The sequence below is a fragment of the Spodoptera frugiperda genome, chromosome 4, assembly GCF_023101765.2.
Source record: "Spodoptera frugiperda isolate SF20-4 chromosome 4, AGI-APGP_CSIRO_Sfru_2.0, whole genome shotgun sequence".
In the NCBI taxonomy this organism is placed as follows: domain Eukaryota; kingdom Metazoa; phylum Arthropoda; class Insecta; order Lepidoptera; family Noctuidae; genus Spodoptera; species Spodoptera frugiperda.
This window is the reverse complement of record NC_064215.1, coordinates 5,049,926-5,063,953: the sequence shown is the minus strand read 5'-3', so window position 1 is coordinate 5,063,953 and position 14,028 is coordinate 5,049,926. Positions and strand designations below refer to the sequence as shown.

At 34.7% G+C, this 14,028-nt stretch overlaps 3 protein-coding genes across 4 annotated transcripts in view; 1 reads left to right on the top strand and 2 right to left on the bottom strand.

Moving 5' to 3' along the window:
* The first annotated feature begins 1,256 nt into the window (after positions 1-1,256).
* On the top strand, positions 1,257-4,593 carry LOC118272678 (lariat debranching enzyme). Its single transcript, XM_035589311.2, has 4 exons — positions 1,257-1,638; positions 1,771-1,937; positions 2,060-2,285; positions 2,494-4,593. The coding sequence occupies exons 1-4, from the start codon at positions 1,442-1,444 to the stop codon at positions 3,515-3,517; spliced, it is 1,614 nt and encodes a 537-aa protein (XP_035445204.2). The 5' UTR covers positions 1,257-1,441; the 3' UTR covers positions 3,518-4,593.
* Positions 3,826-5,269, bottom strand: LOC118272679 (aprataxin). Its single transcript, XM_035589312.2, has 2 exons — positions 4,748-5,269; positions 3,826-4,446 (listed from the first exon to the last, which is right to left on the bottom strand). The coding sequence occupies exons 1-2, from the start codon at positions 5,169-5,171 to the stop codon at positions 4,277-4,279; spliced, it is 594 nt and encodes a 197-aa protein (XP_035445205.2). The 5' UTR covers positions 5,172-5,269; the 3' UTR covers positions 3,826-4,276.
* A 2,462-nt stretch (positions 5,270-7,731) lies between these two features.
* Positions 7,732-14,028, bottom strand: part of LOC118272408 (uncharacterized) — a 43,860-nt gene continuing 37,563 nt past the window's right edge. Inside the window, exons 4-10 of one of the 2 annotated variants that reach the window (XM_035588909.2) lie at positions 13,606-13,841; positions 11,385-11,521; positions 10,973-11,105; positions 10,641-10,786; positions 10,033-10,241; positions 9,472-9,707; positions 7,732-8,570 (exon numbers count right to left, since the gene is read on the bottom strand). In XM_035588909.2, coding sequence (XP_035444802.1) covers positions 8,418-8,570; positions 9,472-9,707; positions 10,033-10,241; positions 10,641-10,786; positions 10,973-11,105; positions 11,385-11,521; positions 13,606-13,841 — 1,250 coding nt within the window. In that variant the 3' untranslated portion in view covers positions 7,732-8,417. Of the gene's footprint in view, positions 8,571-9,471; positions 9,708-10,032; positions 10,242-10,640; positions 10,787-10,963; positions 11,106-11,384; positions 11,522-13,605; positions 13,842-14,028 lie in introns of both variants that reach the window. The other variant, XM_050693366.1, reaches the window with a different exon arrangement.

Sequence of the window (14,028 nt, the reverse complement as noted above, 5' to 3'; positions counted from 1 at the left end):
AACACACTGTCAATATTGGAAAATGTCATGGCAGCCTATTTTCCTCAATGAGTGAATCATGTTCCATCTCACATAGCTCCGCTCTTTGCTACGTTTTTATTTATCATTCATATACACAAGTAAACAGAATTACCAATGTTAACTAGCACCCAAAGGCCATTAAGATTTAGACTTGTGCATCATGACACTATTTCAACATCGAAAGTAGTTGCAGCGTTCACGGCAGTAGGGGATAGTGCTAACTCCCAATATCCTTGAGGTGACAAGAGATAAAAACGGTCAACTCTCAACTGCAGGAGAAAAACACAGCACCCAGGCTAGACAACATTCTTCGTCAAACTTTCCTTTTGTTCCGAAGGAGTTGGAGTCTACGTAGAGTAGGTTCTTAAGGGTTAGTTAGTTTCTTATTGTGGTTCATGAAGACGGGTCTTCTCCGTCCGTCTCATATTAAGATGTCGTCACCACACTGCTAACGTAAGCAGTGCCTAATTATTTAAATACTAGTCTGCCGGTATATGACACACAATAGAAAACACATTGTGTCTCGCGAGGATCTGCATTATGGCACACCACGCGTTAAGTACTTATAATTACTTAATTAACCTATTTACCTATATAAAAAATCATCATCGCTATGTATAACTAATGAGTTAATGACTACTTAGGTACAGAAAATTGCATATTTTAGCGGCGCGTGGTATTTTTAAACACACCAAAAAAACCTTAATGAAGGCGGTTCGCAGCTTAACATGGTATGTACATGCACATAAAAGTTTATCCGGGATTATCTTGCGATGTCTGATCCAATATTACCTATTCGGAGTATCTTACTAGAAAACAGATACATACCTAAGTAGTAGGTATAGGTATCTACCTAAGTAGGTTGTTTATGTTTATCCATTGTTTATGAATATGAAATGATTGAAAACGTAGAGAATAAATCTGTTTTAGTAAATGATTAAAATGGCTTTCTTCTATTTTTTATTTATTCATAAAATTGAAATAGAGACCAAAATGACGTTTCCGGTGTGACCAGATTTTTTGTACTAAATGTAAAAATGTAATTAAATTGATTAAAAATTAATATATTTCATTTAATTAAATTCATAATATCACTTTTTAATTTTTATTACTATTTTCAAACTAGGTACTGTAAAAAATCGATATTTAATTTACTTCAAAGATCGATAATAGCACATCACTATTTAGGATTTTTAAAAACTGGTCACACTGAACGTGTCATTTTTGTCTCTGCTCTGTCAGTCTGTCATAAAAATGTTTACAGTTTGTGTTGTGCTTGTGCGTTGCGGGGTTATATTGTGTTAGTGGTGTTTTTAAAATAGGTTATGATTATTATATCGTTAGTAAAACGTATTTTTTACTAAACATATAAGAGTTACCGTAAGATCTCAACATTGGACATTGCGTTTAATCATTAAAAATGAAAATCGCTGTAGAAGGTTGCGCCCATGGCGAGCTTGAAAAAATATACGAGTGTATTGAAACAATACAGAGGAGGGAAGATATAAAGATCGATCTATTAATATGCTGCGGTGACTTCCAAGCTGTTCGCAACCACGAGGACCTGCGGGCTATGGCTGTGCCACAGAAATATCAGCATATGTGTTCATTTCACAAGTAAGATTTTTAGAAACTCTAACTAGATTTTTGTGTGATTTTATTATCTGAACCAATATTATCTAACTGAAGTAATTATTGTAACACTGTTTTCTCCTTCATTTACAAATAACATTGTCCATTTTATTGCAGATATTACAGTGGTGAGAAAAGAGCTCCTATATTGACAATATTCATTGGAGGCAACCATGAAGCTTCAAACTACTTGCAAGAGCTTCCCTATGGAGGCTGGGTGGCTCCTAATATTTATTATTTGGGCAGAGCTGGTGTTGTCAAGTTTGGAGACCTGAGAATTGGAGGTAAGATCTAAACACAACTTGATTCTATTGTATTGTGTTATCAATGAAACTTAGAGATAAGACCCATTGTTTTTTAATCTTTTGTCTATTGTACTTAAAGATTTCTTATCTATATTTTCCAGGAATGTCAGGAATTTACAAAGGTCAGGATTATGGACAAGGACACTGGGAATGCCTGCCCTACAATCAAAGTTCACTGAGAACTGTGTACCATGTCAGATCCTTGGAAGTCTTCAGGTTAAACCAGCTTAAAGAGAAAGTCAATGTTATGCTCTCCCATGACTGGCCAAGAGGGATCACTGATTATGGCAATACAGAAAAGTTATTGCACTTCAAAACATTTTTAAGGTATGGTATTTTTTTCTTATCTTTATTTTTTATTTTAGTAAATTACTTTCTTTTCTTATCTTATCTTAAACAATAGCCTATTCATATTACATCAAGTGACATTATGTTTTTGTGCATTCTAATACTGCACTTTGTATGTGTGATGTGTGTAACTATTCTCTACTTTTGTTTGTAGCAATATGCTCATGCTCTTAAACTTTTCTTTCAGGGAAGACATAGAGTCTGGTCAACTAGGCAGTGTTCCAGCCATGAAGTTACTCCAATCTCTCAAACCAGAATATTGGTTTGCAGCACATTTGCATTGCCAGTATGCAGCAATTGTCAAACATGAAGATTCTGAGACTAAGTTCTTAGCTTTGGACAAATGTTTACCGAAACGAAGACATCTACAGATTCTAGATATACCTTCCGAGTATGATGGGGACATGTGCTTGAAATATGATGCTGAATGGCTAGCTATTTTGAGGAGTACAAACCATTTGCTAGGTGTGAAAAATGTAAATCAGCATATGCCTGGTCCAGGTGGAAATGAAAGGTATGACTTTACTCCTACAGAAGCAGAGAAAGAAAAAGTGAGAAGTTTACTTGGAAGTCTTTTAATAACAGAAGATAGTTTTGTCAGGACTGCCGCTCCTTTCAATCCAAATGCACCAAAAATTACTCCTCAAGAGCCATTGCTAAATCCTCAAACAGTTGAGCTATGTGAGAAACTTGGAATTGATGACCCAGTACAAGTTGTAATGGCGAGGTCTGGTCGGAAAATGCGACAACCATGTGTTGAAGCTAAAGAAATGAGACAACCAAGAGTTGAAGCTACAGAAATGAGACGACCAAGTGATGAAGCTACAGAAATGAGAGGACCAAGTGTTGAAGCTAATGAACAGAAGATTGAAAGTCAAAATTTTGAGTCTGCACCAAAACCAGTTTTGCAAACTCCCATCAAGTCATCAAAGATGTCGCTCTGTCTTCCACCACCAGTCACACCGTGTGGAAATGAAAACTCTTCACCCACATCTACACCAGAAACTTCAACACCAGCAAACAATTGTGACAGTTTGATTTATGAATGTAGAACACCAATGTCGGAAGGGAAGAAGAAATTATTCAAGAGAAGAAACATGTCCATTTATAATGTTTCAGAAGATGGAAGTAGTAGTGCTGAGACTTCTGTATTAGATGAAGATAGTCCTAGTTCTAAATACACTCGTGTTGGGAGTTTATCTCTTGACTAATTTAACAATAATGTACTTTATATCTTACCTTACAAGGATTAATTTATGTATTAATAATACATAGTTGAGTCTGGTAATGTTAGAAAAGAAAACACCTAGCAAAAAGTCTTTATAGTAAAGATAATATTTATCTTACTAATATTGCACCACTTTCTAGTTTGAACCTTTATAAACCACTGTAATGTGGACTGAATAATAAGTTTAGCTCAATTCCTAGTTTTAGAATGAAAAAAAAAAGCATAACATTATGTATATTGTATTATATAACTAAACTGCAGGAAATTTTAGGCAATAAATGATGTGCAATGTCTTTTCTTAGGAATTTTAATAAATCATAATGAATTAAAACTTAATAGAATCAAGATGTTTTCAACAAATTATTATAATTCAACATTTTGCACTTACATGTATTATGAAATGTAATTATGTATGTAATTTGTAATTACTTGAGAAGATACTATGATTTGTAGCAATATCTTGACTTTTTGTATACAATTTTATTTTGTGTAATTATGATGTCCATGAACCAAATTGGTATGAACACCATTTTAAAGTAATGTGGTGGCTTGAACTTTAATTTATACATGTAGATAGGTGTATCTAAATTGACAAGTTGTACATGACAAAAAAATATATCCTGTAAATGTTATTGATGGATTAAATAGTTATTTTTTAATACAAAAGTACATGAGATTTATCTGTAGCATGTAATGCTTATTTTACAAAATAATTTAGTAAATAAGTAGTTTAATATTCTGATCAATTCTCTTCCTTTTTTAGATGTGTTAGTAAATGTTCTTTCAGTTGTGGCATAGTTTTTGGTTTGTAAGAACATTGATTGCACTGAAGTTCCCTTGATTTACAACTTTGTACTAGTTCTGGTGCCATTTTTGTAATACAACCTTTCTCTTTTAATTCTTCTAAAACATCTGTAACAAATGAAATTGGACTTTGTGAGAAGACATAAAATATAGAACAAAATGTATTAGTTTTGTATACAATGCAAAAAAAAACAACTGTAAATGCTATTTTAAAAGAAAATCAAACTTTCATTCAAAATATAGTTAAACAAAGTCTGTATAATATTTTTTTATTTAAAAACCTAATAACCCACTTTTACACCTATTTATTATCACCATACTACTACCAACCATACGTACTACATATACTACCATACCATATTATCACCATATTTTGTCCCAACCAAAGTTATGAGTATGTAAAACTTACCTGCATAAGGTCTAAAAAATTCAGTAGTAAAGCTATTCCAATGCAACTTTGTTTTTAAACAAGGTGACACCATATCTGTGCTTATGATATGCATATGTAGCCTTTGCATGCTGGGAACAGCGTGGAAACCGGCTTTTAAAGGCAGTTTTTCTTCTTTCTCGATCTCTTCAAATATTTCTCCAAATTCTTCCAAAAGTTCTACATGACTCTTATTTAACGCATAAATACTATTAATATCAGCTTCAGGCAGCACTAAGTAGTGAATTTTGGCTTTGGGATATTTATCTTTGATAACAACAACTTGTTTTGATTTTTTCACAATACTTTCGGGATCTTTCATAGTTTCTAGTAAACCCAGCGACCAGAGCTTTGGTTTCTTTGAATTAAGATTTGCAGCCATAACAGCACCACTTCTTTTGCTCATTCTTATTTAAGTTTACCCTGAATTAGAGATATATTTAAAATAAACTATAAACAAGCCAGCTTTGCTGATCACTTAAAAACAAACGTTATTATGACATTGACACATGACAGCAGGATAGAGCTATGCGTACGAAAGAAACAGCAGAAAAAAATTGCTAAAAATATCTTCAGATTTCGATGGAACGTGCCAGGCTACGAATGACATTCTGATATTTGTGATGTTTGAAATTGACTTGTTCGTTCGAAAATTGAAATAATTCGATCACATGCTAATTCTGTTCTTTCTTTTGGTGTTTTTCATATCGACACCTTTATCATTCCACCAAAAGCGTTAACATATTAGGAACAAATCTGTATCTAGTCAGATGTTTTAAGTGTTTGATTAGCTAGGTTGGAGTGGAGATGTCGTAGTGGTTTGTGCTTATTTATCTTTATACCACAGAATAGAGAAGAAGAGATAGAAATAGTATACCGCTTGTCTTAGTATCAGAACCAGCGTGGCAATTTTTCTGAAGCCACGCCCAAATTAACACATATCCAGGATAATCATAATATGTCACACTAGCAAAATCTTTCTGTGACTGGTCCGTGTTAAATGGCCTTTAAATCAGCCGTCACCACTTTGAAAAAAACACATTAATTGCATATAAATAGAGTTGACTCTTGTCTACTAATTTTAAAATAAAGAATCTTCTTTTTCAATGCAACATAATTTCACTAACAAGTTCTGCTACTCGACGCTAGATGTAACTATCATAAATGCATTCAATTACGCTGTATTGCTATCATGTTAAGGTTGACATTTGTTTAACGAGCTACTTTATCGCTTGTTTTTTCTCTAGTGATGTTTCGATATCGAAAGCTAACTTATAGATATAATTAAAATGTTCAACACATTTTAATTCATTATAATATTTTATCAAATTTCTATAGGAATAAACATCTCTCCTTGGTAATTAGAAAATAATGAGCCCAGGTTTCCTCAGGACGTTTTCCTTCACCATTTTGTCAGTGGTGTCTTTATGATCTTAGTTAAGTACATATAACTCGGGAAGAGTCACATGCCGTTCATAGTATTCTAACAAAATTTGTATTGCAAAAATAAAAAATTACAATTTATATACAACGTGTAACAAAAAGGGGGTATACATATCAATTGCACGGTTTCTAGATAACATAACAAACGATACGGGAAGGGTTTTTTAAACTCATGTTTTCATGGTACCATGTTATGAATTTTTTCCAATCGCGCCGACGCGCGAATCAAAATTAGGTAGACAGGTACTAGGTGATCAGATTGACAGAAAAAATGTTTCGTAATATTAGCGAGTGATCCCTGCAGGGTTGTGACACGTTTGTATGATTTGAAATCAAGAACTATGCGATACCAAGTATTTGGTACTAATTTTTTTAAGCTGAAACTTTGTCTAGAGATTCTATTCAACCTGTATTCATCAGGGCTTCTTGATGTATATGGGTATTTTGTTACACCTTGTATAAAGTATTTTTTATTATGATCGTATGTTACAAAAACTAGAAAATAAAACTGAACATTAAACAAAGTTACTTCCCTTCAGTTGGTGGCCAATATTACATAAAGTGATTAGGTATTTCTGCCTGCACAATCTGGAAATTTAACTGATTATTTATATTCAAAAATTGCGCATTTTTTTCGGTTATACTCATAGTATAATATCTTGTTGTACAACATGGTCCAAACAAATTGTACTAGTTAGTGGCAGGAAACCAATTTTGTCTTCCAGTCATCTCGATCCATTTTCCTTTTATTTCTGGATACTTCGGAAATCTAAAACAACATAATTAATGTTTATATTTACTTATTATCTTTTTTTTGTATTTATCTATATTCGTAATAAAAAGTTTTAATTATATCGACAGCTTGTTATCGATAATGTCAATCCCTAAACGGGTAGCAAAATTTTAGATGTCACGAATGAAATCTTCTAGAACAACAGGTTTCCGTTTAAAAGAAAGTAGACCCTATCGTCTTAGACATAAACTTATATTTAGTTTGTAGATTAAAAAAAATATATGTCACTAGTTTCAAGCCAAATATAAATTAAAATAAAATAAAATAGCACTTACCGATGATACGATATACCACTACTAGGCACATTTTTGTCATGGCTTTCATCTTTTCACTATAAAATAGCACATTTCGTCATTTTTATATTTTTTTACGATTTTTGACGCTATTTTCCAAGTCTAGTTGACGTTATTACAGTCCAACGAAGACTGATATGCGTACAAACGTCTAAATGACGAACATAAGCATATCTGTACTTATCAGGGGCTACGCGTGCCCCGCCTACATACTACTTCTACTTCTTTTTCTCTGTTCTGTGCTTTATACTAACAAACTATACCTTCCTAATAATGGCAATTTACTCATTTGCACTAAGTATTTGTCTAATAACGCGAGAATCGAACTCACGTACGTTCGCCGTGCTCTCTTTCTCTTTACAAAGAGTACTTACTTAGGTATACACATAAATATAAAGGAGTTCGTTTCGGCTTTGAAAAACATAATAAAAAACCAATTAAAACTTATTTTCTTTTATTTCAACTTAATTTACACTTACATAATAATTCTTCTCGGAAATAAATTATTATAAAATTAAATTATTAATACTATTCATGTGACAGTCATGACTGAAAAAATTACCAAGTTATCTGCAAAGATATCAACTTGCGATTTTTCAGTCATAAGTAATAAATTAAATTAATTTAACTAATTATTAAATTCACGTAACAGTAGGTACATAACAGGATGTACTATCCTTAAAATTCTTGTTGTTCCTATCAGTGCAAGGTCATTTGAAATTCTGGTTCAAAGAAACTAAAATGTTCCTGGACTCTTAAAATTTGCGGCGTCCATGCTAATGCCCTATTATTGCTAAAAAATAATTTAATTGTTTTTGCTGAGCGTTACGTGTTTTTTACAATTATGCAGGCTGCAATTACCTTTTATTGAGATTCTTTTCCTATTAGTTAGATTTAACTTACGAAATATTACAACCAGCATTAAATTCTTAGCTCATTCAAACATTTTAGTAAAAGCAGATGTACCTACATACATAAACTGCTTACAGAGAGTGGAAAAACTTATTAAAAAACTATACCTACTACCTACTTAAATGCTATTGGGAAAAATCGATCACCTATTCAAGGAAATAGATAAACCGATGAGTTTTTCACAGTTTTTTTTTAAATGCTTAGTCTATGATCACTGGACGGTTGGTCGTCCAGTGTACCCAGTATCTGGTAATGAGTGATGCGCCAACTCCCGCAAGATCTGCTCGAATCCCTTCCCTGATGGTGACTGTAGACTGCTGTTCTTCAGCATCGTAGAGTTCAATTTCGTTGCTAAGTAGCACATCTGGAAATAATAAGGTCAATATTTAAAGTCAAATTGGCTTTCTTAAATAACCCGCCACGAATTGTATTTTTTAAATTTCGGTTTTCACAATCTCGGCAATAGCACGGAGTCTGAGAATGGGATTGCACGGTTGAAGGAAAATATCGAGAGGATACGTGGGCTTATAGTTCCTAATTATAAGTTTGAGTAACTAAGTTCAACATGAGGCATAAAATTCCTAATAAAAATATTAGGAATCAAATTGCTATTTCGTCTGGGGCATAAATCAATGTCTCATAGCCATAATTGATACCACGGCAGATCAATGCTAACTACGCCCCTGAAAAGGAACTACTAGAGAGTCATCCTATACTTTGTTACGGTACCTTCGCCGGAATGCGGCATAATTTGTCCATGACTCTTCAATTATGCCTTCCGTAAATGGAAGAACTAAATGATCATACGAAGAATAGCGAATAAAATCAATTAAGTACGCTATGACCATACTGGTATTTAGCTTATGTTAGTATACAGAACTTTATGCCGATCTCATGTAGATTTTATTTTATAATAATTTGACGCGTAAAAGTGCTCTCCTTGTTTATACTTTGTAGGCAGATACAATTTAGTTGCAGTTCGTATTAATAGCAAGAGTCAAATACTCTTTACTTGACTCTTAGTTACCAATTCCTTTCATATGAGTTGAGTGTTTAGGTAGGTACATTACATTTTATTTCCATATAGGTAAGAAGGGGAGCAGAGATGGACCGTAGGTATCGTGGACCTCCTTTTGGCCATTTACTTCACTGAACCCGTGTTATACTCTTATGATATACTCGACTATACTACCTATCTATTATTATGGCTACGAGTATACAAAATGTCGTATTTAAAAGCAAAGTTCATAAAATAAAAAACTTACTAGCAAAGCAGACATGAACAGGAGAGCTCCCAAAGCAACAGCGACCATCATGGAGGTGGCGCACGTGGCCTCTATAGGAGTTCTATGGAACAGCTCCCCCGGCATCACTACTGAGTATTCCAAGTTCTCTTTAAACCGTGTGAATGGAGTCGTAGAGTTGTCAGCCACTAATGCCGAACTCGTGATGTTGTGACTGTGGGAACCCTCAGCCAGCGATCTTCGTCGACGACCGTGACCTATAAAATAAATAAATGTAATTACATTTAATACTTATTACGACTGTTATTGTAGATGTTCCTATCAAATGAAATTGATTTGTTGTGGCTTATTGAAATAAAACATACGTTTTTTTCTGATTGTATCGAAGTAATAATAGCTCTACATTTAAGTGGATCGATGAGCGAAAAGTATTTAAATAGCTCTATTACTTATTAACGTTTTACGTATTATTTCTAGATCGTTATTTTACTGTCCACTTGGTGGTTCAATGTTTAATACCTAGATAGATAGACAGTTCGTAGCACCGTAGTTAACAAGTAATATAGAGATAAGAAAAAATACCTGATGGTTCAAATAAGTCCAAGCAGTAGTCCGGTTGACAGTCAGCAGCGTCCATGCAAGCCTTGATTTGTGAGTGGATCCAAAGCGTAGACCGTTCCTTCATGGAAGCGAGTAGGAATGCTTCGAAGTCTAGGAAGACCTCGTTATGTCTCTCTCGGTAGCGAGCTGGCTGGTGCGGGATTATCGAGGCGAAGTCTCGATTTCGACAACTGTTGGAGAAATAATTTTCATATGGAAATCCGCAAGAGGTTAGGAGTAAGTTTCAGTACTTTATACGTGTATTCTATACATATGGACTACACTTATAAAGTACTACAAGTGAACTACACATATATCTGTGTAAAACAAGAAAGTCCGAGATCAATTTGCCTAATCTTAGAGTTAGAGTCAAAGTCAAGAAGAGACGCGATGCGATGATGGTAAAATAGTAGAATAGGTTATTCTAATATTTTGAGGACTGTGACAAAGAAATATGAAAGTTGTGTGTGCAACTCTATTTATTTTAATGTAATCCAACCGAAACTAAACGCATTCGTGGCAGATTTCGAATAATTTTCCTTATTCGCGTGAAAAAGTAAAATAAGAAGTGAGATTTTTGCGCGACTTACCCATCTTTGACGAGCAGCACGGCGCCGGGCGCGTGTGGTCGATCAGGGTCAGGCGAGACGGCTACCTCCAGCAGTTTGATGTGCCGCCACGCCGAGTCTGGGTTGATGCGCGCGCGCAACTGGAGCTTCGTGCCGATTGGTACCGCCTTCACGATTAACGGTTCAATGTTATTTATTTGTTTTCAATATTATTTATATTATATAAAATATTTTATCTTTTCTACTACTACTTATTATTTACGATTATAGAAGCATCATTAACTTTATGGTGTATCAATAAGTTGATTGACGGAATAGAAGAAAAAGTGAAGAAAAGAACGTACACCAGTTACCTGATCAACAGGCAAGTCAACGGAGTGGTTGTTATGTCTGGTGACGGGCGGCGCCTCCTTGTACAGCGCCACCTCGTACTCCAAGCGCCCTGGAGTCTCTTCCACCACTCCCGACACTCTCGCGCCGTGAGGACTGAAGACATTTTAAAAATAAACTTTTAGGTAATAAAATTTAGTTGCAAAACGTGATGCTAAGGTCAAACTCGAGAACGGTTGGACCAAAAATGCTGGTTTTTATAGAAGAAAAATATCGATAAATTCACTGAGAAAGTGGGGGATAGCACTTGGGCGAAACGGAGACGGGCCGCTAGTAATACCTACAAACGGTTTCCTAGTTTTTACTTTATATTTCAAACCATAGTTTACAAAAGCATAGGGGATTTGGTTTTAGTTGATGATTTCAGGTACTCACAAACTGCCAGCGAACCCCGCGGCCTTGTTTTCAATGATGGTCGGTTCTGGAGGCTTGCACATTATTATCAGCTCTTGATCTGACTGCATAACCACGCCTGGGAATTGCGGGAACCATACTCGCACGTGGACAAACCCCTGTTTGAAGAAAAATCAATTAAAATTACAACCACTGTGTGAAACTTGCAATGACTACAAAATCTACAACAACTTATTGCCTTTAATAGTAAAGACAATAAAATTATAATTAAAGCTTATTATAATAAAAGCTTAAATAGTAACATTTTTTTTTTTTTTTTTTTTTTCTTTAAACCTTTATAATCAGGCAACTATGTCCCATAGATATATACCTTAAACTAACATAGGTATATACGTCATATACAAAAACTTGTTAGTAAATAAAACTTAAAACTATGTTAGTATCATGTATTTATGTGCCTCGTAGTAAACTGCGTACCCCATTTTGCCCGACATTGACCAAGACCCACTACAGCAGAACTCGCGTTTTCTAGGCTAACGCGCTGAACACCAGTAGATAATTGCAATTAAACAATAAATTCTGTATCGCGCTTTCATAGACAGTAAAGCATAATGAATAGGTAATTACTTTCAGCACTATAATTGTGAGGCTGTAGCCAATTAAAGCTAAGTAATTAGTAGTTTGCATCGACTACCTAGTTCGTTAAGTCTTCTTTCCATTTAGAATCTGAACATATTGAGTGTGTATTTGAACAGCTAAGAATAATTTGTGGGAAAATTAAAAGTTTAAAATCCTGTTTTAGTGAAATTGTGATTGATGTAAGGAACACGCAAATATAGGTCATAATCCCTTGGGCAAAGGTCCTAGATTTCGCTGTGAAAACAAGTGTAAGTTTATTCGAAGCCAGTTACCGGGTGGCCGAGGGCAAGAGAAATGAATTATTGTGGTATTTATAGGCAAACAGGTAAACCAGTTCGATACGATACTACCTACTTGTAACCTGGGTTACTTGAGGTACTTTCCCGGCGCCATATTTGTTAAATATGCAGGAAAATTCTTCTGCTAAACGAATAAGTTACTAATTGAAATGCATTGGGTACATTTTGGTGAAGTGAGCGATTGTTGTTTTGTTTTTTAAATTATTGACGGGAAAATGTTAACTGATATGTTACTTTGATAATTTTAAACTCCAAATGCCTATGTTTGAGGAAAATTGGAGTTGAACGAAATATAAACTACTTATTGGCTGCGCAGACTGCGATGTATTTATTATCGCCTATCATACTAATTTGTAAAAATGAGCATACAGATCAATCTAATTTCTTCAACCTAGATCTAGATCGAACGTCACAATTATTGGGAATGTCAGTATCGAGTTAAGTGGCATGCATTGTATTCAATCGATGCAATACTCCCGTATTGACACACGTGGTTTAGATTTCTCTTTACCTCAATACTGTACCGGTCTCAGCGGTTAATAATATATCAGCTGAGGGGCTCGTTGTGTAGGCCACTTGCAAACCTCTACTGTTAGTAACGGAATACGTTATTATCTGCTGATGACACAACACCCAGTCTATGTTATCATTATATGCATGCGGTGACTGCACGAAACTTAACGCTAACTTGACGAACAATAGCACTATTTCGCACGGTACGGCACCAGCACACTGCTCCGGAATATACTCATCGCCTAATGTTCGAAATGCTAAACAGTTTAATTTAATGTGTGAAGATGAATACAAAAGATGTGAAATGGTAATTTCGTCTGCCTCGTTAAACTACTGGCAGAAAGTAGATACGATTGGAGAGTTTCGAGTCGAATAAGTTTTCCTTGATTTTAATGAGCTTTGCACTTAGACTTGATCGAGTCTAAACTTCGCGAATCTAGACTATAAAGCTACTTAATTACTAATACAAGTACTTAACTATCTTTATTTATTCTAATTCGTCGTAAATACTTAGAATTACTATATGAATATTTAACAAATTTAAAGTTTTAGTCCAAGTTGTGCGTCATGACAATTTCTCGTTATCTTTCAACTTTAAAAATAGACACACATAAGGAAAAAGTCGTAAAAATACTATGTTACGAAGAGATTTAAAAAAGTAAAGTAACCTTCTCGTATGCACATATAAACTTTTATTGAAAATATCTGACAAGGTAAGGGTATTGATTAAATGACCAGAGCGAGGAAGAGATTGCACTACCGACATTGACCTTTTTAAAAAAATAACTTACGTTTCGTTTGAGCACGCCACATCTTGTGAAATCTGTGATCCGTAGCCTATAGAGTAATCCAGTTGGATCTTCGGGTTCTGGTCTTATTTGACATACAGGATCTGCGACAGGATCCGTGGCTCGGTCATCAGCGAATAAGGGTGCACCTCGGAACCCTTCTGGTTTCCTCAACAAAGCTGCGACAGAGTCCCGTAAACCTGTACCTCCACTCGCAAATGTGCACTGAATATCCGTCACTGAAATAGACAACAATTGCAATTTACCTTTTTAGATTTTTAACGGCCCATGTCAACAATTCATTGTCGGAAGAATTTTGGCATCATATAACAATCCTTATAGATAAATTTATCGACGGATAGGTTGGCCGTTATTTAGACGCTATTAACCTCTAAATAATGATTTATCCTGTGTCGTTTATATTCC

Coding starts and splice junctions, on each gene's coding strand:
- LOC118272678 (XM_035589311.2), top strand. CDS start 1,442: ATGAAAATCGCTGTAGAAGGTTGCGCCCATGGCGAGCTTGAAAAAATA. Junction 1,639..1,770: donor CATATGTGTTCATTTCACAA/GTAAGATTTTTA, acceptor ATTTTATTGCAG/ATATTACAGTGGTGAGAAAA. Junction 2,286..2,493: donor CACTTCAAAACATTTTTAAG/GTATGGTATTTT, acceptor CTTTTCTTTCAG/GGAAGACATAGAGTCTGGTC.
- LOC118272679 (XM_035589312.2), bottom strand. CDS start 5,171: ATGAGCAAAAGAAGTGGTGCTGTTATGGCTGCAAATCTTAATTCAAAG. Junction 4,447..4,747: donor ATTTTTTAGACCTTATGCAG/GTAAGTTTTACA, acceptor CATTTGTTACAG/ATGTTTTAGAAGAATTAAAA.